The sequence below is a fragment of the Lutra lutra genome, chromosome 13, assembly GCF_902655055.1.
Source record: "Lutra lutra chromosome 13, mLutLut1.2, whole genome shotgun sequence".
In the NCBI taxonomy this organism is placed as follows: Eukaryota; Metazoa; Chordata; class Mammalia; order Carnivora; family Mustelidae; genus Lutra; species Lutra lutra.
In genome coordinates, this window is record NC_062290.1 from 72,040,778 (window position 1) to 72,066,364 (window position 25,587).

A 25,587-nucleotide genomic window follows, 5' to 3' on the forward strand; every position below is an offset into this window, starting at 1 on the left:
ATCACAAAATTCTTCTGAAACATACTTTGTAGACCTTGTCAAGATCACATACATTGGGATCCCACCCCCTTTTAAGGAATTAATATCTATAGAAACAAAAGATCAAGAAAGATGCTAACTAGATAGTGTTCCCAGGTGAACCCCTGATGGAGTAGCTTCTCACTCATGACATTCAAAACCAGACTGGTCACGGAGAGTAAGTGCCCTTGGACAGAAACCACCCAGCACAAGAAAAATGGCTCCCAACGAGGTGGTCATGGGATGCAGATGCTGCCCCTAGCACGAACCTAGTGAGGGAGGAGCGGGGAGGAAGCAAATGTAGAAAAGCAGGTTGGAGCCAGGTTTAGAAAGCCATGTATAGCCAGCAAGAGCCACCCCCAGGCACGGGTGGGTGGGCAGGCAGGGGTGTGGGGGCCCTGCTTGGCTACCCGGTAGAAGAGCAGAACCACTAGCCAGGGAAACCTCTCTGTACTCCTTCTGCAGGCTCAACAGGCCTGCCACACTGCTCTACAAAGAACGTTCTAGAAACCAATGCTCCACTGATGTTAACAGACACACTGTTCAAAAAACAGGTAGGCAGGGAAGTGAGAGGCAATTTTTTTTAAATGGGGGAGGGGTTGTTCAATAGTCAAATGATTTGGGGAAACAATAGCTTAAAAAAAAAAATGTCTTTTTTTGCAGGAATTCTCCGTACCTTTGACACCCAAATGAGCCCTGTAAGATCCAAGAAGGGGAATGAAGGACATACCATCTCCCAAATATGTGACTAAGACATCCTTTCCCAGACGCACATCTCAAGGGACTCATGTTCTCGAGGCCGAGAACACACTGACAAAACACGGCCTCGCCTGAGTGCCCCTAAGAGGTTGTATCTGACCACCCAGAAACTTGAACATATGTCCCTGCTGTTCGCTAGCTGAAAATGTTAAGAAAAAAGAGGGCCGGCTGAAATGACCAAGAGGGACCAGGGGTCATGGAAGAAGGATCTCTTCTTACTGTTTTCTCGAAAAACAAAAACAACCCCCCTCCCACCCGCCAACCAAAAAAAAATGTTTTCTTATTGTTTCTTCAAAATTTGGCTATAAGCATAATGGCTGCTTGAATGCAGAAGATTTTGAAACTTTTAAGAAGTATTAATGAAAATCTTCAAAAGCGGTATCTTACCTGGTAATTATGGACTTCGGGATTTGTTTTAGAGCTAAAGAAAAGAAGGGAAAACTGTAATGTAACAGGTTGTAAAGAGGCATTATCTGTGATTTATTTAACCATCATCAACAAATCCACCACTGTTAGGAATTTTCCCGAACACCATTTCTTCTTCGGTTTATAATAGCTGTTTAAATGAGCAACCAAACAGCAATTTCTTTCTGTCACTTTTGAGCTCACAGAAACACAAAGGCAATATTCCAGAATGCTGCTGGTGATGTCATGTTTCGGTCACATCACCGAATTTTAGCTCCCATCCCAGGTATGCACTGGCATTGCTGGTTGGCCATCCAGAGCGTTCTCCAACCGCAGGGAGAGCTCAGCTGCCCATAAGCACCTATCGAGGTGGGTCCCACTATCAACGGGGCTGTGATCAGGCCACCGCTCTGGAACGCTCATTCCATAAAAGGCTCTGCACTGGGACCTTCCCATCTGTTACTATTTAACCCAAACGACAAGGCTATGAGGTCAAAAGCCGGTACCACCTCTTCTTACAGATAAAGGGAAGGTTGCCTAACAGAGGGGTGAGGAAACCTGCTCAGGGCCAGCCAGCTAGTCTGTGGCAGGGCCAGGGCTGGAAGAGACAGCTGCTCCAGCCCAAAGCCCATGTGCTTTCCACAAAGCCAAGGGGGCTCCCCGAGGGTCTGAGAAAAGGTTCCGGGCCCCTGATGCGTGAGTCTAGTTTGATGGACCCTGACATATAACTATTTTGGTTAGAAAAAAAACAAAACAAAAAACCACGTATATCTGTATCTCTCTATATGTGTCATACACTGGCTGAGAAGGCTGGCTTCACGTAAAACACAGCCAACGTGTTTTGTCCACGAGGTTGGCTGCTGCCAGGAAAACCACGAACGGCACCATCGCTGGGCCACAGTGCCAGGGTGGTGTACCTGAAATCAAGGTTTAGTGCTTCTCCGACAATGAGAGAAACAGTTCATTGTTACGAGTCTAGCTTGGGGTCTAAATGGCTCTGTGTTCCAGTTCCGTGAGGGGGGGGGGGTGCATAGAGCCAGGCTGCGGGCCAGGTTTACCTCCAGCCGGGTCTTACCAGGAAGGGTAAGTGTTCGGCAAGGTGCTATTTTTCTGTATCACCTCTGCAGCCCGGAGCCCAATTTCATCCCTGGCTCCCACAGCAATCCTACTCACAGGATCCCACAGGCTCTGAGGAGCAACTGAACAGCTGCAAACAGTGGTCATTAGCTCATTTGTTCCTAAAGGGTATATTTACTGTGTGTGTTTTTTTTCCAATGGACATTTTTTTTTAGTTTGTTTTGGTTCCCAATATATATAATTTCCACTAGATGCTAAAAGGAAAAATATAATTTTATTAGGGAAAAACAAAACAATCACTTCCTTAGGAAGCAAAGGAAAGACATGTCCTAACTTGGAAGCCCTTGAGAATTCAAAGCAACAGGTGCAGAAAGGTGTAGCGACTCTGGGCAGGCTGCCTGCCACGGGGATTCTAGTGATGGGCAGGCTTGTGGGCCTGCAAGGAAGCCATGAAGGGACCCCGCAACCTCCTCCTTCCCTCTGGGGGGCAGGGTGTGATGCCCAGCGGTTCAACAGGACCCTGGAGCCTCTTCTCTAGGTGATGAGACGTGAACGCAGACACAAGAGTCAGCCGCTTGTCCCCCAACTGCGGGCAGAGCTTCAAATCAGAGACAGAAGGCCGAGTTCCCGGCTGTATGATACAGGGCTGGTCATGTTCTCTAGCACCGTGGGGCCCTGCCAGATGTCTTGGGGCTGCTTGGTGGGGAGGGGGGCAGATGAACAGGCAGGCACCGGCCTCCTCCTCCCTGCCTGGCTTCACCCAGAGCAGCTCTACTTTTGTCTGCACTTGACACTGGGCTCCCAGGTCAGCATCCTTTCAGGGGGCGGACAGTGGAGGCTAAGAAAGTGTAGACCGACACTGATCTAGCTCAACCTCCTTGTTTTCCGTGGGGGGGAAAAAAAGGGTGACCCAGGAGGAAGGCCTAAGGTCCCAGAGCTGGATGAAAGCAAGGCTGGGGGGCGAGGCGGGAGACCACCTGCATCCTCATCACCCACCAGGGCCTGGGTTCCCACTTCCCTACCCCACCAGGCCATGCCAAGACCAGCCCCCTCTCCGGAACACCTGCCACAGTCAAGCTGGGTTCATCTCCAAGATCTCCCCAGCAGCCTGAGCCCTGTGCCTGGCAACACCCAGGAGCTAACGAAACTGGGCTCCCAGTGGCTGGAGCTTGGACACCAGGACCCAAACAATTACAGCCTGTGACTCTCAGTCAGAGCCCACATGTGCAAACAGCTGTTTCTGAGATCGAACAAGAGGTCCATGCAAGGTGGGATGGGACTTCTCACCTGGGCCACACACCAGAAACACCTAGGAGCTTTAAAAAACCAGATGCCTCGGTCGCCCTCTCTATGACGAATGCCATTAGCCTGGGGCGTGGCCCCGCAGAGAGGGAGCTTCCAAGGCTCACCAGGAGATCCCACGTACAGCAAGGATCAAGAGCTCCTGTGCTGGGGAAGGGGCCTGCAAATCCCACCCCAAGGGCCAAGCCTGGCCCACCTGCATTTATGAGGAAAGTTTTATTGGAACACAGCTGTGCTCTTTCATTTACACACCGTCTACGGCGGCTTGTGCGTGCCAGCGACAGAGTTGAGCCATCGTGAAAGAGACAGCATGGCCTCCAAGGTTCAGTGTTTACTCTCTGGCCCTTTACAGGAAAAGCGGCTCACACCTGGGCTGGGGTTTCAGCCTTGTGTTCTTCTGTCTCCATGACATTTGATAAAGGCATTTAGTAAAGGGCTTCTGTGTTGTACGTCTGTAAAGCTTGCGCGTCACTGAGCGGATCCCACATGTGCTCTTGTGAAGCTTCTGTTTAAGGGTGCGGCCTTTCTTCCCCGTCCCTGCCTGCAGTGCCCTCCGCACAGTGCGCTGCACACCTTCCTCTCACCTCTATCGCCCACCGTTGTCATAAGCAAAGCCCAGAGCTATGCAAACAAAGCAGCTGTGTTTAAAAAAACAAAAACAAAAACAAACTGTCTTGGAACATTCTATTGTGTACTTATTGAAAACCAGGAGGATGGTATAGCCAGGCAGAGAAAAATGGGGGAAAGATCATCAGGTGACTCACTCTGTGGTTTAACTGTACTAAGGAAAAAGTCAACATTGCAAATAAAGACAACAATGAGAAGAGCTGGACCCCAGAGTCTGGGGGAACTTACCAGAACTGAGCTGCTATCACCGGGTTGGTTGCTTTAAAGGAAAAACAAAAAGGTGTGTCATCTCAGAGAGCTGTATCACTGTTTACCACTCAAGGACAATGACCAGGGTGGACAGTTCTGTGATTTCAGAGGGGTCCTGATCCCAGGAGGCAAAATCTTCACCTTAGCTACTTCTCCTTTCTGGAGGAAAAGTCTCCCTTCCCCTGGGCCAAGCCCTCCAATTCACCCAGCGAATGCTGAGCACGTTCCCGGGGCCCGGTGCTCTCAGATGCAGAGATCAGAGACGATTCTCACTGTCAAGGAGCTCACAGTCTTGACACAGAGACAGAGGTGCACAGAATCAAAGACAGCAAAAGGGGATGAGGAAGGCTGGACTACGAGCCTGACTGCACTTGGGAAGCTCAGGACAGACTGGCTGGAGCAGGCATGCGCATCTGTGGAAGGGACCATGGACAGAGTCAGCGCCTTTATCTGGACTCCACTTGCTTTTTTTTTTTTTTTTTTTAAAGATTTTATTTATTTATTTGACAGAGAGAAATCACAAGTAGGCAGAGAGGCAGGCAGAGAGAGAGGAGGAAGCAGGCTCCCCGCCGAGCAGAAAGCCCGATGCGGGGCTCGAACCCAGGACCTGGGATCATGACCTGAGCTGAAGGCAGCGGCTCAACCCACTGAGCCACCCAGGCGCCCCTCCACTTGCTTTTGAAAGGATACTGCGTGGAAAATCATGGAAAGCTTCACAGAGATGCCAGAACTCCAGCTGGAGAAAACACCAGTAAAACAAGAGGGAAAAGAGGGTAGAGACTAGGAAGGAAAGTAGAGGAGAATCATAGAAGCTGTGGTCTGGAAGAGCCCCAAAGCCACCCATGGGGTCAAAGGTCAAGTCAAAGGCAACTTCCTCCCTCTGCAGTGGCTATGCCAGGGGTCTTTCCCTTTGTGTCTGCACATGCCTCCAGGGCCTGGGAGCTCAGCATGGTCTTGAGATGGCTCTATCTCTGGATAACACCATAAGGAAGTTCATCCTCTTTTTGGAGTATTTTTGGACAACGTTGACCCAATGGACTGAAGCAGGCATAAGCCTTGACAGGGAGGCAACACACCCCTCCTCCTCTCTTCAACGCATCACTTGTCACTCCCAATTCCTGCAGTCAGTCACCTTCAACCATTGTCACCCTTCTCTGGGGACACCCCCCCCATGCTCTCACCCTCTGGTCTTTCTTGAAGGTGAGGTCACATTTCCTGGGCTACGGACATTCTGTCTTTATTAAAGCAGCCAAGAATGACTTTAGAGAGCTTCTGGCTACCATGGTATTACACCATTGGTTCAAAAAGGCAGGAAACAGTGGGGAACACAAGGTTAGATTCTAGAACAGGGGCAAGTATAGATGTGGGTCCCACAAAGGCTCGCTAAGTCCTGAATTATATGAGAAAAACCTACGGAATGGCCACTAGGAGTAAGTAATATATATATATGTAGGAGAGGGCCTGGGGGGTTGGAGTACAGAGGCCATGCCATGGAAGAGCCCACAGTTCAATGCTAAACTAAGTGTCCTGAAGGGAGGAATAATTAAGCACAGAAGGAGAGCTAGGAGGTGGGATGTGGAAGCCCGATTTAAACGAGCTGCTTGCTCATTCACTGACTGGTCCTGTATTGGGCGTCCGGCCTCAGACAGGCGTGAGGCCACAGTAGTAATGGACAGACAAGGCTCAGGGAGTTTGTCGAGAGGGGGAGGGGCAGGCTAAATTCAAGGGCAGGGTGTGTTCGGATGCACCGTGAGACCTGAGTCCGGGATTTAAAGTTCTGGATCTGCCCTTATATGTGGACAGAATTCTGGTTAGCATGAGACTAACGTCCCCATTTGAAATTGTAAGATGGAGGAGAGAAGGGACTGTTTTCCCTCCAAGACATAGGATCATCTTTCACGGGCAAGAAACGTGGTAACCTATGATATACCTAAGGTCCCGGGTCCAGCAGAAGCAAAGAGGTACAAGAAAAGAAGTAAGAAAAAGAGGGACAAGAAAAAGAACACATCTAATGGGAAAAACTAAAGACAGTGGACAGGAAAAGTGGCCTGATGCCCCTCCAGAGAATCCTTCCCATTGGGATTTTGTCAAAAGCTTCAGAATGACAGAGCAGAACGGCAGATGGTTCCTTTAAGAACGGCTTTACCAAGCTCCTTGGGGCTTAACCCCCTAAACTATAAGGTAAAATTCCAGGCAGAATGAACAACACCCCACCTTTGAACGTTGAATGTCTCCGCGATGGATAGCGTTTACTAGGCTTCCGCTCGAAGGTGCTGGTTCTTCGTAGCCTGGCGCCATGTGTGGCTTGATACTCTGTCCGCCCGCTGGAAGGTAAATATTTCATTGCATATATCAGAATATCGGTACATTATGCGTATTTGGAAGTATGCTTCTATTTTCAAGAGCTCCAATGTAAATTTCAACTTATCGTGAACTCCTTTGGTGAAGACACATACTAAATTTAGCCTTGCATTTGGAAATAAAACCTCTGCCAAATGCAGGCTGTATTATAGGGGCAGATATTTCCACCAAAAGACAAAAGCCTACAATTTAGGTACCAGCCACTTGACTCCATAGACCGAGCAGGTCCAAGTACTCAGAACATCTGACTGAGAGAGAACAATGATCCACAAATAAAATGACCTTTCATAACACATTATGTAGACATTTACCTCTTCTAAAACGCCGTAATCAATGACCACTTAAGTCAACCTTGGCCCTCCTTACTCTGCCAAGGGAAACAGGACTTCTTTCACCAAGGCTTTCTGGGTTTCAACCACCGTGTGGCCTCGCTGCCATTTCCAAGACGTGCGCTGTTTTTGTGTGAGCGGCTGTATCCCAGTCACGCTCAGCTGAGGACTTCTCACACAGAAGGGGGTCACTTGTCTCCTGCTCTAAGAGCCTCCCAGGGGCATCCTTGTCTCCGACCTTCCCTTCCTTCTTCAGTTCTCTTCAAGGAGCAGAAGGAGCCTGCTGGCCAAATCCTGGGGGAATTTCCTCCCAGGATGGAAAAACCCACCTTGGCAGCCATCCCAACAGCCACTTCCTTGCACAGTACATAAATCTGAGATGAGCACATTTTTTGGCATATTCAAGAGTTCAAGGACATGCCTTGTGTGGGTAGAGGTTATGAAACCAGGTGAAGTTTTAGAGTGTATTAACAGTGGTTCTCAGATCTGTAAACGAGCCTTGGAAACCAACCTTGGGGAGGTCATTTAAAATGCACATTCCCAGGCCTTACTCATGAACGAGTATGTGTGCGCACCCCATCAATTCTGATTACAAGGGTCTCAGGTGAGTTCATAAATCCTCATTTTTAATAAGCCCCCAAGGAATTTTTATGTTATTTGAAAGACACGGTCCTACATTCATAAGTAAAAATATGTGGAAAATGAAATTCTTCATGTTTTTGGGGTCTTTTCAGATTCAGATATTTACTGAGCCCATCCTGGGTCACTTGCACACATGTGGACATCTGCTCTCATTCTAATCATCACCAAATTTCTTTATTTAATTTAAATAATAATTTAATTCAAATATTTATTTAATATTAGTCTTGGGGCACCGGAGTGGCTTGGTCGGTTGAGCATCCAACTCTTGATTTCGGCTCAGGCCATGATCTCGTTGGTCATGAGGTCGAGCTGCTCTTGGGGGATTCCTCTCTCTGTGCCTCCCCAGATAGCGCACACACGTGCTCTCAATCCCAAATAACTTTTTAAAAAAATTCATTTAATACTACTCTTAATGGCCACATGTGGCTAGTGTCTACTGCACATTTCCAGCTACATGTCAGCGATTAACAATTTTGGTATTTGCCCCATTTTATCCGGGACGACGCGGACGCTGAAAGAACTTCAGGGGGCGTCTGGGTGGCTCAGTGGGTGAAGCAACTGTCTGTGGCTCCGGTCATGATCCTGGGGTCCTGGGATGGATCAAGTCCTACACCGGGCTGCCTGCTCAGCCGGGAGTCTGCTTCGCCCTCTGCCCCCTCACCCCCATGCTCTCTGTCTCATTTTCTCTCTTTCAAATAAATATATAAAATCTTTAAAAGAGTTCAGGGACAGAAGGTCAGATCTCAAGAAAGAAACAGGGATGTCCGACTCAAGCCTCCGCGCACACATCCGCACTTTGCTCCATTCAGGAGACACGCCCCGGGCCCCTCCTTCGGAAGCGTGTGTCCACGTGGCGGAAACCGGTGCCCACCTGAATCTGAAGCGAGACCCCAGCCGGATGAAGTCTGATCTGTTGGATTTGCTATTCCCCGGCGTGCGCAGGCGGAAGAAGGCATGATGCTCCACGGCGCATTTCCAGAGGTGCTTGCAGGTCCGGGCGCTGTCCAGCCGGAACACGAACGTGTGCTCCTGCTCCCGGCCCTGCGAGGCGAAGCACACGGTGCCGCGATCGGTGCGCGCCCGTGACCTCGATCGCGCAGGATCTGCAGGGAGGGCGGAAGACCACGGACAAGCCTTACCTGGTCATCGTCCTCCACCACCACCAGCGTCAATTTGCTCTTTTTAAAATCCATTTTGGTAATTTTAGGCCTGGTCAGAGAGAAAACATTTTAAAAGCACAATCGGCAGGAAGGCGATCTACACAAACAGCAGTTTCCTTTCTACGTTTTTTAAGCTTTGATTTGCTCAAGAAATCATTCATTCATTCAAGTGATTTATTTACCCAGAACTCTCACGGCCACTGCCAAACACCTGCGTAGGCGAGAGTACGAGAGTACGGTGTGTTTTTAAAGCACGTCTGGGTGTTGCCAATATCCCTCAATGATCATCCATCAACAGAGAATTCCACCACAAAATAGGAAAAGACATTTTTAATATTAGACAAAACTAAATTACCAAAAGAATAAGCCTATTTTGTTAGCTCCTTCAAAGATTAATATGCCTGTCGGGGTCAGTCCAAGAGAATATTCACAGCCATCTCTCCCCTACAAATAAACGAAGTGACAATCGGTACAGGGTTCCAACAGGTCGTCACAGAGCAGAATGCACAACAGTTTCCTCACCACATTACTGTGCCGGCACACTGTTCACATGTGGCCCAGTCGCAGCGCACCCCGAGAGACCCCAAGACTTAACCCACACAGTTCTTACCCTGACAACGTGCATGTCTACCCCATACATTTCCAGCCACTTCGCTTTATTCAGATAGGACAGCTCCGCCTGGGCAGGGCTCTTTCCCCTTAGAAAAACCAAGGGAAACACATGTAAACTGCGGCTCGTAACCCCCAGACGGGACTCTGAGGGGCACAGCCACACTGGGATGCTTGGCAGTGACTAGAAGAACAAGGGACACCAATCCGGGTGAACAGGAAAAGGCCTCCATGGACAGACTGCTCTCTGACTAGAAAGAGGACAGACAGCAGCGCTTATAACATGAGCACGGAAGGCAACAATTTTTGTGCATGGACACGGCTGTGTCCACGCCAGGTAAAAAGGCCAGAGAGCTGCACCACTGGCTGTGGAGAGGACAGCGGGGCGGGGGGGGGGGGGGGGGCGTGCAGGGCGTGACACTGCGATGCCACAGCCACACCTTCCTCTGCTGTTCCGACCTGGTACGAGAGTGGGCTAGCGTCACCTTCCAGTTTCAAAAAAAAAGGTCATGAGGCCCCTTCGAAGGACGGAAGGACAGGAGGAAACTAAGCTCCGTTTCTGAGTCCACGACTGACTCAGAGGAGGCAGAGTCTGGGAAGGTGAGCTGGGAAGGCAGAAAGGCATGAAACTGTCCGCTAGGGAGACCCCGGGGAGAAGGAGGGAAGAGGCAAGACGTAAATGACAAGGCTGGATCTAGCTGTGGCATCGCATGTCCTGAAGTACAACGCTGTACAACACGTGGCTTCAAATACAGTCGTCCCTGTAGAGTGTCTAAAGGGTTTATTCTAGAAGATTCAGGCCACGGACAGAGACCCAGGTGTGGAGGAAGACACCGAGGCAGAGCCTCCATGCTCCCTCTAGGAGGCCAGGTGAGCATCGGTGTCCCCCGCTGGAACAAGCCAATCGGGACCAGGCTCTGTAATTCAGAGAGCAGCGGGAGTGTGGTTCTATCCTGCCTGTGTATCTCAGTATCTCAGGAAAGACAGGTGTCGTGGTGGGGGAGGGGGCTTTGGAAACATGGGACTGAGAGCCACAGGTGAGAAGTGAAAAGCTGGAGCTACAGTTTTATAGTCTTCAACCAGAGCAACTGTGCTGCCACATCTGAGTCCGACACATGCTTACAGATCACGAAAGAAACGCATGAGAATGCGAGATGGTACCTGCACTCTTTCCATCTCTGGAAGATATCAAATTCCATCGCTTCTGTCTGATTTGGAATGAACCGAAACTCAGACACAAGCTCTGGCGTGTGTTCTGGAAGCTCACACTCCCCCAGCTCCGCTGCGAGGTTCATAAAAGGGAAAAAACAAAACAAAACAGGAGATGGTGAATGCTTTCAGTGATTGCTGCAACCAGGTCCAGAGGCAGTTTGCACAATTGTAATAAAGCATAGGTACCCCCACGTGGAGGATCCCCCTCCTTTCAGGAGGGCTGAACTCCCACCTGGTGCCCACACGTACATCCAGAATCCCTGAGAATCATCCTCGTGCCCTCCCTACTGGTCAAAACACCACTATCTCAGTTATTACTCTCTCTCTCTCTCTCTCTCTCTCTCTCTCTCTCTCTCTCGCCTGCTTCTCCTACCCAAGGAGGCCCAGATTATGTTTCCCCCCTGAGGTGGTAGAGCCCAGATCTGCAATAAAAGGCAACTGCAGGGAACGAGGACCTGCTCGGAAACATCCATTTCGGCAGGCTCTCGCAAAGGGTGGGTCCGAGCAGCACTCCCGAGCCTGCAGTGCTGGAGAGGACCAATCAAGCATTCAGTACATGTAGAATCTGGGGGAAAATAAGCCGGGAGGGAGAGGGGAGGAGGGCGGAGGGGAGGAGAGAGGGAGGGGGTGACAAGGCTGCAGGAGCAACTGCGGCAAGTCAGCCAGAACCAGGAGGGAGACGGCAGCACAGACGAGGAACAGCCACGTGAGCTATCCCAGCAGAGAGCCCGGGGCGCCCTGCACACTAGTTGCTCTGGCCAAGTACCCCACAGAATGGAGGGCCTGAGGACACAGGGGCCCCCAGACCTCCAAGACAGGAATGAGAAAATCCACTCTCCCCAGCCCGGACCCCACGACGGAAAGGAATCTTCCAGCGGTTTCTCTAACATCCCGCTACTATGCACCGTGTCCGCATCACCTGGGAGTTTGCTTCTAATGCCCAGTCTCAGGCTCCAGTGCAAAACTACTGATGTCAGAGCTGCCTTTTCACCAGAAGCTGGGTGATGGGCTCTCAGGTTACTTTGGAAAGCACGGATCTGCACCGCTGGCCTTTGAACTTGCGTTGCGTCAGGAACACCCAGGGGGCTCGCTAAAACACACATTGTTTTTTTAAAGATTTTTATTTATTTATTTGACAGACAGAGATCCCAAGAAGGCAGAGAGGCAGGCAGAGAGAGAAGGAGGGGAAGCAGGCTCCCTGCTGAGCAGAGAGCCCAATGTGGGGCTCGATCCCAGGACCCTGGGATCATGACCTGAGCCAAAGGTAGAGGCTTTAACCCACTGAGCCACCCAGGTACCCCTAAAACACACACTGTTGAACCCCAACTGCCAAGATTCTGATACCACAGGGCTGGATGAGGCCTGAGAATGTGTATTTCTAGCAAGTTCCCAGGTTATGCCGATGCAGCTGACCAGGGCTGCTTAAGAAGCCCGGCTCAACAGAACAGATCCCACCAACTGATGAGTCAGCACACGGTCATACTGTCTGAACCCCTCCAGTCACAGCCCTCACTAAGTCCCCAGCAGCCTTTCCAATCCGAAAGCCCACTTTTCCGGAGGGACCCAATGGGCTTGCAGAAGGGCTGAGCCTTTTCTGTCCACACAGACACAGGACTACCACGCTCAGAGGGGACATGGGAGGGCTGGATGAGATGCTGCCTGACACGGAGAGGGGACCTGGTGAACGTCTCCTCACCTGACCGAGGCCCTTCATTTGCAACTCTGAGTGGACAGCCCCCCAAAATCACCAGGGTGGTCTGGGGCAGGGTGTGCAGCTACTTGGTACCTCGAGCAAAGTCACAAATGAGGATTTTGCTCTGGAAATAACACACCCAGCGAAGGGGAGGGCTGGGCTCCCAAGGCTACCACTGACCTCTGACCAAGCGCTCACCCTGAAATTAGAGGGCTGGTGAGGCTAGAGGGGAAGTGTGGGCAGAGCTCCCCTTCCTATGAACCATGCTTCCCCTGCACCCATGGGCCGAAGGGGGGCAACAGAACCCTGGGTTGAGTGACGTCTCAGCAATACCATTTACATCATCAAGCACAGCAGGAAGAAGCCAGACAATGGTAAGGTTTTCCTGAGACCGGGCAAGGGGGCCCGGGTCCCTCCTCACTGTTGCTGGACGAGAACCAGCATGAGCGACACCTAGTACATGTACGCTGAGACAGCACGCTCGCCTTCCGAGAATCTGCCGGCCAAATGACACTCACTGTCTGTGAGCTCTGCAGCCAGGGTCCTGGCTGTGGGGAGTGCGGCGGAGAAGGGTGGTGGGGTGGGGGTGAGTGGGGGTGGTGTAGGGTAGAAACAGCTCAGACACAGGAGGGACCGAATCCGTCCTCTACCGTCCACTATCTCTGTGCCACCCGGGCAAGCCACTTAACTGCTCGCCATTTCTGATGCCCCGCCTGTAAAAATGGGAACTGCTGCAAGGACAAAAGATCATGGGACACACAGCCAATGATGGCCCAATCCCCCCACCCTTTCTTTCTGCCTGAATTAACTTTCTTTTTTAAGCTTTTATTTATTTATTGTCAGAGAGAGAGAAAGGGAAAACACAAGCAGGGAGAGTGGCCGAGAGAGAGAGAGAGAGAGAGAGAAAGAGAGAGAGAAGCAGGCTCCCCGCTGAGCAAGGAGCCCGATGCGGGACTCAATCCCAGGACCCTGAGATCATGACCTGAGCCGAAGGCAGACGCTTAACTGACTGAGCCATTCAGATGTCCCAGTAACTTTCAAATCTACCATCAACTTAGTCCCCAAAAGAGCGCAGCCTTCACTCAGGGCCACTGCGTCTGCCCCTCCAGAGCACCATCCATTCAAGGACAACCACAGCAAGACATGTCTGCAAGGCTCAAGCAAGGGAGGAAAACACACCCTCCATTTTATGCAAAGCCAGACAAGCTCCAGTAACCTTGATGACCTGAGGCAGACTGGCTCCACAGGGTCGAACTGGAAAGCAGGCTGTGGCACCTCCCAACGAGATGTGGGGAAAAGAGGCCTCAGAGGGACAACGTAACAAGACCTCCCCGACTTGTGTGTCAGCCTTCTTCATTCGTACGGGACACAATGACTGTATCTTAAATGACACTCGGTTGTGGTTCCAACTCAAATGGGTCATCTCCCCGAGAAAGGCTCACAGACAGAGACCTCATTCACATCTGTCCTAGCTCTGGAGCGCGGCAAGTGGTCCTACCAGAGCTGGACTTTGGGAGTGTGATGATGACTTCATCCCATGGCAGGAAGTGAGGGAAAGTGGAGGGGAGGGGAAGATGAGAATGTATGTGCCTGGCACGCTCATGGTTCCGGACCCATGAAACGATGGCCCCGGGTCGGACAGGGATGTGACTTCGTCCTGTTAACCACACTCTGACATCTACTGCTGAGCCACCAACTCTGATGGCAGAAACTCCTGAAGACTCAGAAACTCTAGGGCGGATACTACTTGGCCAGCTGGTGATATTATACCTGGCCAAAATGGAGAGCAGACTGCCATGTCCCTCAAGCACTCACCATAAGGACTGTTGTATCAGGAAACGTGGACATGAAGCACGTAGCATTTTATCTGGCACAGACATTCACAGAGGACAATATTGTCATCTCTACCATCCGTGCTTTCAGACCTCAGGGGCAAGCTCCCCCTTCAACCACAGTCTTTGAAGGGCCTCTCCCACTTCATCCGATTCCTTCTATATTTACTGAGCACCTGCTATACGCGAGCCCCCATTAGAAAACAAGAATTAAAGTGACTAAGGAATAGTATTATCAGGTAAGGGGAGTATCCTGCAGTCATTAAACACCATCTTTACGGCAAAAAATGTACACTAAAAATACCAAGTAGAAAATCATACAAAAATTTATATATGACTTATCAGAATTACATTGTAAAAACTGCACCCGGCTCACAGACACTCTTGATTATCTGTGGATGGCAGGGTGACAGGTTCCTTCCTTCCTTCCACTTTTCTATTGTGCTGCTGTCCTGATATTCTATAATAGATGTGTACTGATTTTATAATTTGAAGACATAGATCAATTCTAAAAATTGGCAAATACAAAAGCTGGAAGCCAAATCTTATGATGGTATTCAAAATTAATTAGTAATACGCATAAATACATCATAATTCATTATCCCATAGAAGCCGATAAACGCACTGGTAAATGAATCCACGACATCTGATATACTGATAAAATTCCTTATGTGCAGTTACACGTTCGTATCCTCTTAATGTTGGGAGACCTTAGCAAGGGTTTCTTGTGCATATTAAACTAAAATCCACCAGTGCCTAATATGGAACAGCCAACGTTGACAACCATGCAGGAAAACCTACCATCTAATGCCCACCTCTAAGCAGATGACTCCTTGCCAATGCTTCTGGCCTGACCTCTCTGATGCAGCCAGATGTGAACACTCAAGAAGCTACTGGGGATCCCCCTGGCACCTCTCAGCCAAGAGGCCCTTCACAGGAGCCAACTGTTCTAACCATTCACTGTTCCCATCACCTGCCACAGATCTCATGACCACGTCCTTCTCCTGCACCAATAATGTTTTTTTGGGGGTGTGTGTGCGTATGCGTGCGTGTGCCCCCTGCCCTGGTCAGTTTCCTTTTATTACAGCAACACCTTCTAACTGCAGCCTCAGCCCTGGTCTTGCTCCAGTCCCTCCTCCCCATCACAGACGGTGTGCTCTTTCTAAACGCACACCTGACCGGGCCTGCCTCCCTCTTAAGAGCCTTCAGGGGCCTGCTGCTGACAGCATGAAAGTCATGCCGTCTAAACAGGGTTCAAGTCTGTCCACTTCTCCGGGTTCTTAAACTTCCACCCTCTGACACCACGCGACCGCTGATGCCTCTCTGCACTTTCCTACTTTGTGTCTTGATTCCTTTGTGCACCCTCACCCACTCATCCCCACGAAGGGCCTTTGCCTTCTAAGCCCCCTGCAGCAACTATGCTACCTCTTTGTGGTTCTGCCATGTCCTCACGGGACCGCAAGCTACTTGGAGATGGAGGCTGTACTGTATCCAATTATACCCCAAAGCGGAGAACTGAGCCTGGTACACGGGATCATCAATCGCTGAAACAAGAGTGTAACATTAAAATGCTAATTACCACCAAAGAAGAATGTACCTTGTAGACAGAGAGCAGCTAATTCCACAGCCGTTTCATAGGGGCATTTCAATCTTGGGGGAAAAAAGAGAGAGAGAGGAAATTAATTCTGTATATGAACCTTAATACTCGTAAACCATATAAAATATCATTAAAGTCATTTTTCAAAAGGTAGTGATATTTAGATAATGATTTTTCCCAGCGGTTTCTATTTCTGCTGCCCACATTAAACAATGCAAACAAGCTGACTTCCACTACCTATTTCCAAAGTCGGTCTCACCGTCTAGCAAAAGCACCCAACCCTGGTATAGTCTCTATCCACCCTGTGGGCAATTTTACTGAATTTGGCAAGTATGGGGGACGTTTGGGAAATGGAATGAACAGCCTTCCCTTGCCTTGTGATTCTGAAACTTACTTGGTCTAGTACATGCGCCTTTTCAAGCTGCCTTACGTCTTTCTTGAAACCAGGTCATAACGTTAAAAATAGGCAGACAGACACACTATCTAACACTGCCAGGACAGCTGGGCACACTCAAGCGTTCTCGTAAGTAGAAGGGAGGCAGACCCACGGAGGGGAATTACTACACCTCCAATCACTGATCTCATTCACACTTCAAATTACAAACTGAGTCAGAAAAATAATAATGACATCCATTGGTATAGCACTTCATAGTTTTCAAAGCCTTTCACATGTATGGCCAAATGCGGTCAATGCACAGAGTTTATAAGCCCCGAAGACGGGTGCTCCCAGGGCTCCCCCACCCCCCACTTTAGAGATGAGGAACTGAGTGCTTATGTGTCTTGCTCAAGGCCATCCAGCTGGAAGGAGGCAGTGCTGGCGACCAGGGCACCCCTGTGTAAATCAGGTAAATCAGGCCAAAGTACACGGAAACTGCAAAGTACCATAAAAATGCGAGATGTTGCCATTAATATTTTTCAAGTGGAAGACAATTACTAAAGATAAGAGGCCTTTCTTAGGAGGAGCACAGTATGCAGAGAGGGAGAGAGATAGAAATACACACACACACTCGTAATACACACACCAAAGATTTGTAGTGCATGACTGAAAAAGGCAAATGTATACACTGTACAATCTACTTGTTCCATGGTATATATCGCCATCAAGGTTTCTATAGCGTATGTTCGATGCAGAGCCTGCAAATTCGGACATCACTTTTCCAATTTCCTTCTGAGTGTATTCAAAATCAAGACAGGCTCTTTGCAGCATCAGGGATCGCTTTTTGAGATTCAGTATGGCCTTCATTTTCCATGGAATAGAATATGGTCAGTATGTATGCAGATAAGTGACACAGCTGTAAGGGCTAGGACATTGGAATTTCCCATCCTTAAAATGAATACTGCAGTTGAGACCAACCACATGGGTACCAAACCCCCTTGTGCTCACCAATCATTGTTGCCAGAGGCCTGGTATTGAAAAACCATTTTTAAGAGGGGAAAAGGAAATGAGGCGAGATGTCGAAACCTCCTATCAGAATCAGAACATAACCTGTTTCGTTGCTTAAACGCAGATGGTGATGAATGAGACTTCTGACTGCCCAAATGCTTGTAAGTGTATACATACTAATAACGTATCTTGCTTGCAAATACGACAAAAGCCATTATGAATGGGGCAGTGATGTGATCAGGGAGAGAATTATTCCCAAATGCACATCACTTAAGATATTAAATGCTCTTGGAAATGCTTCAAGCCATAGAGTAATCATTTAAAACAAGATGACAATGACAGCGATACAAGTATTAGACTCACTTTACAATGCCTGGTGTACTTTTTTTGAATTTTGAAAAGGGAACAAGGGTAGAAGAGTTAAAACAACAACAACATCAACAGTGATTTAGAAAGGTACTATGATCTATCCTGCATTAAGAGTGAGAACAAAAACATACTTACTTTCCTGAAAGAATGTCATGCCTGAGTTGTAAAACAAACAGGTACCTGATAAACATACACAAAAGTCAACAGAGGGTCCCTCTTTCCCAGCCGCTTCCAATCCCCAACTGCCCATCACAAATCCCACCCCCGACACAGCCCACAATTCCGCATTGTAAAAAGGAGTCCAAATCAAATGAGAACTTTTGGTGGAAGCATCTCCTCTTGAGTCTCCAGGTAAGGCCTCCCAGAACCTAGCTAGGCAGGTGAGCGCACGTATAGGATTTGCAAGATACTCAGAGGATGGAACATGGAACACGGCACAGTCCAGTGACGGCCTGGGCAGCACCGGCAGTGCTCGAGAAGAGGAGAGCTCACACACAGGCATGCAGCGTGTCCAATCAGACAGGGCGGAGTTCCCGGACGTGGCCCTCAGCCAGTCCCACCAGCACATTCTGGGAAGGGTGTAGCTCCTTGTATCAGAAAGTTTACAGCTGCCAGTAGTTAGCAACTGCTTGAGGCTTTTTTCCTGATGCAGGTTAACTGCAGACTCTGTCTTTCAAAAAATAATTTCGTGTACAGATACACACACACACACACAAGACACACACCCCAAAAATCCCGGATCCGGGCTGCAGGGGGTTATGGGGTAACGAGAAATGGGGAGAGGAAAGGAGCAAATAACACAAGTGGAGTTCGCCTAAGTAAAAAAAAAAATAAAATAATTAAGTGTCTTGGCTTAACTAAGTGGTTTTTTTTTTAAACCAGGAGGATGTGGGCATCAGAACCGCTTATAGTGCTTTGTAAAAGCCAAAGCTACCCACGCTCCGCCCCATACCTATGGAATCAGTCTTACATGCAAGAGTGGTCCCCAGGAATCTGATTTGTTCAAAAGCGTCCTAGGTGTTTCTGATTCACACAACCCTGGTTAAGAATCACGGGCTTTGATGATGGCTAGAAGCAGCATGTTTCGTAAAGGACTCTGAAGAGGAACTCGAGAATAATTTGTTTGAACTTGGAAAACAATGCAGACAGTCACTCTCTGTTGGGATGGATCTAGGAGCATGTGGGTGACCCAGAAATCAAAGGATGGGGGAGCTGAAGGTTCTAGTACATTCCAGAATGTTCCTGCTTCCAACAGCTGCTTTGCCACTACTGAGCTGAGTACTTACATCAAAGAGAACACAGGGCTGACATGGCCAGATTCCAATTTCTATAGGAAAACCTAGCTACAGAAGGCCAGTAGGCCTCTCTAGGCTGGAGAATGAGGACAAGCAGTCTTTAAAAGTATTCCTTGGGGGTTATCTCCAGGCTAATGGCCACCACCATGAGCTGACATGTCACCACTACGTCAATCACAAAAAATGACAAAGAGGGACATCTAAAGCAGCGGAAGGCTGGGTAGAGAGTCTCGCTACCAGAAGGGTAAGTGGAGGGAAATTCCGACCTTAAAATGTTTTTAAAGTCTCTTTTGCTTCAACACTGTTTCTGAAGTCTAAGAGACAGGCATAGGCGGGCACAGCTCAAAAGAAATCCAGCGGGGCTGAAAGATAACATGAAGGGGTTCCAGCAACTTTGATATTGGAGCAATCAAGGGAACACTGTGCAGCCCCTTAAAAAAATAAGATGGCAATCTGGGACTAAGAAATGCTCTTCCAACACCTGGTTTTCCCTTGGTAAGGCTACCAAAAGGGAAGCCTTTTTGTACCTAGACGAAAATAAAGTGCCCTAGAACGACTCACCAGTTTACGCATAGCCCAACAAAACAGAAACGTGACGAATATAAAATCTTTCAACTCTGATTCGCTAAGAAAAAGTTCAAATTAAGCAAAGGGAAGATTTTCAACAGAACACAGAGACAAGCACAGGGAGGGTACAAACAACTCTTGCTCAGAACTGAAAGCCATCAGACAGAAGAGGAGGCAGATCCACAACACAGAGAGCCCGTAATTTGCAAGGCAAGTGCTACGGGAAAGAGGGAAACCTTGTCCTGCATGTTGTCCTACCTTGTAAACTCTTCACGAAGGTTGTTTGGTTCCGAAGAGTAATATTTAACTCGAAAGTGCAAAGCATAAGAAGGTCCAACTGAACATACGGAGATGGAAGGTTGAAGATGTTTTCCCCCAGTTTTGAAGATCAGAGAATGGACAAAAGGAAAAACATGTTAAATCTAGTCGTACACTCACCGTTACACCAGGGAGGACGCAATGGGGGTACAGAAAGCTAGTGAATTCTTTTCAATCCTCCAGTCTGGAAAACTAAAATGTGCTTTCACGTTGACAGGGATGGCGCAGCTAGTAACTCCTTCTGGAATAAAACCCTAACCATCTAGATGAATTACTAAGAGCTGACATTTTACTTTCACCCAATTGCCAAGATATTCCAAACGGATACTAGCTTCTTATAAAGTACGAAGTGGGCTAAAGGAAAGGGACACATACACATCAAGGGTTCTGTAACCTAAAAATACAGTGAGGACACTGGAAAGTACTACATGTTTTAAAATGACCCGCGCATACACAACCCTGAAGACAAGGGCTCGCCACGCCTGTTAAATCGGAGAGCTGGACCGGACTGTCAGAACGCCAGCGTTCCCATCCTCTGAGTCCACTTTTATAACTCATTAGCAAATGAATGTAATAGGCATAAAGTCATGCTTCTGAAGAGCATATTAATCAGTTCTCATTGGCAAGGGTGCCTGATTTCAAAGGAGAGCATAGTCTGTTTTTTAATATCTACCAAAAACCCTTATCCAAATTTTAAACTCTAACATTTGGCCAGCCTTAAGAAATGAGAAATTGTCCACTTAAAACAGAATCTATTTTAAAACGCTCCCAAGTCCTGAGGAAAACACAATACCTCAAAACATTGGCAAAGGAGTTTAACTCTCTGATCAAAGAAATAAGTGAGTATGCTAAATTCTGCTTACTTACTTTTCATCTGCTTTTTTATGGGTTTGGAATGATCCAGCCAGTGCTGAAAGAGAGAAAAGGTTTCTTTAGGAATAGTTCATCAGCTAGACAACAGAGCCCACATTTACCCTCCTCTATCAACTTCAGTCATTCTACCCATGAAACCAGGGATCAGACCAGATCAGGGTTCTTGGCCTAGGGATCGATCGGCAAGCTGTGTGGGACGGTATTAAAAGAAAAAAAAAAATATATGCTTAGGTACAATACATTTTTTCATGCGAGCGTTAACTTTTCAAAGAGGCACCTAAAAGAACTTTAAACCTTTTAACTAATTGATCCGTGGAGGCCCTTTCTGGTCGGTGGAGTGTCGACCGGCTTTTCCTTCTAAATTTCTCGAGATATACTCCATTTTCTCCCGGGTCACCATCAGCCTAGGAAAGACTACTGGCCACACTGCTGGGAGCCTCTGGCCACGCATGGGTCTTGAAGCTCTGTCAGTGTAAATGTTAAAATTAGAAAACCCAAATTCATGACCCCTTTATTCTTTTGCCTGGAAAAGGACCCCCAAGGAAGCTGGGAAGACAGGCAGAGATTTATTTGCTGGAGATAATTTTGCTCTGGTCAATGAGGACATTTCAACTTCCCGTCATTCTCATCAGAAAGAACACTTGCGTCCTAGCCACCCCCGCAAGTCATAAAACCATTTCCCTTGTATGCAAATTCCTCTATCATGTCTAAGTGGTTGATACTACACTGTCCTGAGGAGCCTCAGCAGCTTAACTCCCAGGGAAAACAGTACTTAGGACCCTTACTCTGGGAGCCCCTCCAAGCGATCCCAAGCCCTGGAGGGCAGGGATGGTGCGCTTTTAATCCTTCTTCTCCTGTCGCCTGCCAGGCACAGACCATGGCACCTGTCAGGCCCCTATTATATTCTTGAGAAATAAATACAGGCTTGATATAATTTTTTTTTTTTTTAAAGGAGGCAAAGAGGAACTGGCCATGCACTGAAACGTGCCCGTGAGGGTAACGTCTGGAATGACCCAGCCAGAGAGGGTCTCTCCCCAGCTGCTGGGAACCAGAGGCAGGTTAGGGACTGTAGACGGTCTCAGGAGCAATCTCAGCTCTGCACATTCTAATCACGAGGAAGGGTGGGACTGAATGAGTGCAGCGTACTCTACCCCTCACCACAGAGCCCATTATGACTGTGTGGGAGGAGGGGAACAAGGAAATAGAAGAGCAGATAACAGGTGACTTAGAACACAATCAGCTGTGAGCGGTGCGAGGGGAGGACGTGGGCTTCTGCCGTCTCCACCCTCCGGCTCAGCAACCACGTGATGAGGGAAGATCGGCGCGGCAGGACGCGGCAAGTGCAGGCTGCTTGCTCTCCTGTTAATAGCTATGAACTGGAAATGACCTAAATGTCTATCAACAGAGGAGGATCCAAAAAAATGGCTCGTCCACGTGGTGAAACACTATTCAGTCTTTCAAATGGATGTGGGGCTCTATATCCACGTGGCAAGAGACCCACAGCTCAACACCTGATGAAAAGGAAAAAAAAAACCCAGGATCCCATTTATATAAAATTATTATTTCTATCAAGATATGTCCAGAAGGATTTATAGACATGGATGTGGGGCTGTGGGGGCTGTTTACTTTTTTTCTTTTTTACTTTTCTGCATAATTTTTTACTTTTAATGAGAATACAATCTTCAAGGCGTGAGCCAGACTGTCACTCTCGTTGTTCATTCCGTGGTCTGCTTAGCAGGCAGGTTTTGAAGATCAGTTCGCCCCGTCAGAATGCCGTGTCACTGCTGCCCTGAACCAAGCAGAAAACCTCGGACCTTAGCCTCTGGGAGGAGGACAGATACAGACCTGATAAATGTCTATTTACTTTCCTGCCAAAGTGTCACACCAATGGCGATGACTAAACTCCTTCCCCTCACTTTGAAATGAATGTACTATTACCACGCAAAGAAAGTTCTCCCCACAACCAGCCTTCTGATCTCATTAGACCCAGAGGCTCAGAGCTTCAAGGGGTTTGTCCCATTTCTTCCCTTTGAGTCCCCTTCTATCTGGAATAGAACCCATTAAGCCCCCTGTTTTCCTCCCTCCGCGGTCAAACTGTGATCTCGATCCAAGTCGGACCTGTGTTGTTCCCGTGGCTATGCATTTCAACCCTGGTTGTGCACTGCAGTCACGACTACCCAAGTCCCACCCAAGATCCATTAAACAGAGTCTCAGAGCATTACTGTTTTTTAAAGGCTCCCCGAGTGCCCATTAAATATTTAGTTTGAAGTCTTCCCACATCCTCCTCTGACCCAGGAATATAGCCTACCAATCTTGGGGATCTTGACACATCCACAACCTCTTCTGAAAAGTGTTGTCTATGCTTTGTGAAATCTCAAGCCATTTCGGGGTTTGTTGGCCAGATGTCTATGGTTGGTGTTAATTGACAGTTCATGGCTAGTGCTCCTACTGGACAGCAGCCTGCTTCTTCCTCTGGCCATGGTGGGTAAGGAGCTCCCTGATCCATGTGGGGGGGGCTGGCCTCCATCCTTCCTGCCCGGCCACGGGGCCCTGCCCGAAGCAGGACGTACCAGGATGGAGGCCCGTGAGAAGTCTTCGGCCCACTAAACTGGGAAAATCATCAGAAACAGTTTCATTTTAAAAGCTCCTTGGCCCTATCGGGAGGATTCAGATCAGGTTTGCTTGCCTGCATCAGAAGTGATAAGAAATCCAACCATAATCCTAGAACAAGAGATGATAAAACCTATCTTGTATCCAACCCAGTTCAAAATGACCTGACTTTCTTCTTAGCTATAGGAGCTGACCAGACTCCAATTATTTGTGTTTTATCCCACAAGACCACCTCATGATGAATACCCGGGCACTACGGCCCAACGTGGCCTTTGGTAAATCATATCCTAGCCAAGGCTCAGAGGCCTGCATTCAGCAGCAGTGGGACTGGTCTCAGATGTTCAGCTAAATAGAGCCACACTGCCTGTCTGCAAAGGACAAGGCAAATGGGGTCCAAACCTCTTAAGAGACCATTAAACCAGTCACCGGGGATAGACGAGGGGATTTCTAAGTTCGTAGAGCATGACATTTAACTCAAACCCTCTAACAGGTGTTAGAAAGGTGGTTTCTGATCTGAACATCTCATCCAAGTCAATCTAGCAAAAGCCTTTCCATAAATCAAGATGGGAGACGATCTGGCAAAGCCCATCTGTCCTGACAGTACATCAGTTCTGGAACCATGACGTGGAGAAGGCTGGCTGTAGAACTGAGCTGTCCGAAATCTGCACAGAAGCCCTTGAACTGTGACGGCCAGGAGAAGCTCAGGGGGCGGAAAGGGTCTAAAACCTGCTGAACACCCCCCCGAGCCCTCGCCATCACGTGTGAGTGCCGCAGCTCATTGCCGCTGCCCAGGGCCCGTAGAGTTTCTTTCCTTACAGAGGGTGTCTAGTTTGCGTTTAAATCAGAGCTGGAAGGAATGTGGAGAGATAATCACATCCAAGGGATGAAAAGAGAAAGAAGGGAAAGGACACTTTTGGCGCTTACTGTGTGTGATGGAATTTATAATAAGAAATATATATTTGGTCTTAGTTTCTGGCACAGAGCTCTTAAAACCCTTGGAATTTTCTACACTGTAAGAGCAATAAAGGTGTCCTGACAGTCATAACAAATCCCTTTCAACCCCACCTGAGTTTATGTCAATTGAGGCGACTTTCAGAAAGCACCTGAGGATGGGGGCTCGTAGCCAGGGGAACTAACCTGTGACTAAGCTTACTTCTGACCCCTGGGGACCGGGAGGAGGAAGAGTGGGAGCTTGAATCACTCACCAATGCCAATGATTTAATCAATCCCACCCTTGTAGCAAAGCCTCCGCAAAAACTTAAAAGGCAATGTGGTGAGCTTCCGGTCTGGTGAACACACAGAGATCTAGAGAGAGTGCCTTCCCCACCTACGGAGGGATCGCTCCTTCTCATCCACAGGAAGCCCCGTAACCTCACATCTACCAGCTATGTGAGATTTCCTTAGGGATTCATCTAAACCAACTTTAGAGACCCCTCTATCAATAGCTTTCCAGCTAGCATCAATATTTGCACGTGGGCAGGAAAACCCTTGCTCTGCCAGCCTTCAGACTCAGGCTGCTGGGAGGCCGGTGGCATTTCTTGAGCTGTTTCCCACTCCTTTGGACTAAAATAGAAGGAGGCAGAAGATGAGAGTTCGAGTCCCAGCTCTGCCGCCCACCTGGTATGTGGCCACAGGCAGGCCCCCTGGGACTGTTTCCTCATCTGGGCACTGAGTTGTGCTTGAACGCGCGGTCTGAAGAATCAGCTCAGCGGCCACGGGAACTGTGCTGAACCACCGAAATGGAAGGCTTGCCTGTCCCTCACAGCAACAGCATCCCGACAACACCTCCCTCCAGGCGCACCTGAGACAGTTGGAAGGCTCAGCAGTGTACGCATAAGGGCACATGCGATGGCATTCCAAGCGATCGTCAGAGCAAAGCTGCAGACATCCCTTCAGTGCCCACTGACCCTCTCAGCAGCCACCGAATCCGTGTCAACCTCAGCTCGCAGCCCTGGGCTTCTGAGTTCCCACCCAGCCGGCTAGAGACAAAGGTCCAAATCACCTGTTCGGGGTCCCTTGCTGCAGAGCGTACCCCCATAAAATGCTCCTTTTTCATGCTGGGAGGGGCTCTGGAAGGGACTTACAAGGGTCACACTGGCCCTCTAGAGCGCTCTGCCCTCATGACCCGGAAGGAGGCTCCTGCTTGGTGGGGCTATTGTTACCGGTGCCCCAAATCCCTGTACCCCCTTCCCTCGGACGCCTCGCTCAGCTCATCACTGATACTCAGGCGGTCCTCCTCCGGGCTCCCAAAGTGAAGACACACACCCCTGTATTCCACTGGGGCGGTGCATCTCCCCCA

At 48.8% G+C, this 25,587-nt stretch overlaps 1 protein-coding gene across 7 annotated transcripts in view; it reads right to left on the bottom strand.

Annotated features, from left to right (window-relative positions):
- EPB41L4B (erythrocyte membrane protein band 4.1 like 4B) overlaps window positions 1-25,587 on the bottom strand; it is a 124,912-nt gene that overhangs the window by 57,651 nt on the left and 41,674 nt on the right. For all 7 annotated transcript variants that reach the window (XM_047699822.1, XM_047699821.1, XM_047699820.1 and 4 more), the window contains 12 exons: window positions 20,673-20,715; window positions 19,746-19,824; window positions 17,761-17,805; window positions 15,873-15,925; window positions 10,700-10,820; window positions 9,540-9,627; window positions 9,285-9,373; window positions 8,909-8,978; window positions 8,641-8,810; window positions 6,652-6,761; window positions 4,417-4,447; window positions 1,165-1,198 (listed from right to left, as the gene is read on the bottom strand). In XM_047699822.1, coding sequence (XP_047555778.1) covers window positions 1,165-1,198; window positions 4,417-4,447; window positions 6,652-6,761; window positions 8,641-8,810; window positions 8,909-8,978; window positions 9,285-9,373; window positions 9,540-9,627; window positions 10,700-10,820; window positions 15,873-15,925; window positions 17,761-17,805; window positions 19,746-19,824; window positions 20,673-20,715 — 933 coding nt within the window. The remainder of the gene's footprint in view (window positions 1-1,164; window positions 1,199-4,416; window positions 4,448-6,651; window positions 6,762-8,640; window positions 8,811-8,908; window positions 8,979-9,284; window positions 9,374-9,539; window positions 9,628-10,699; window positions 10,821-15,872; window positions 15,926-17,760; window positions 17,806-19,745; window positions 19,825-20,672; window positions 20,716-25,587) is intronic.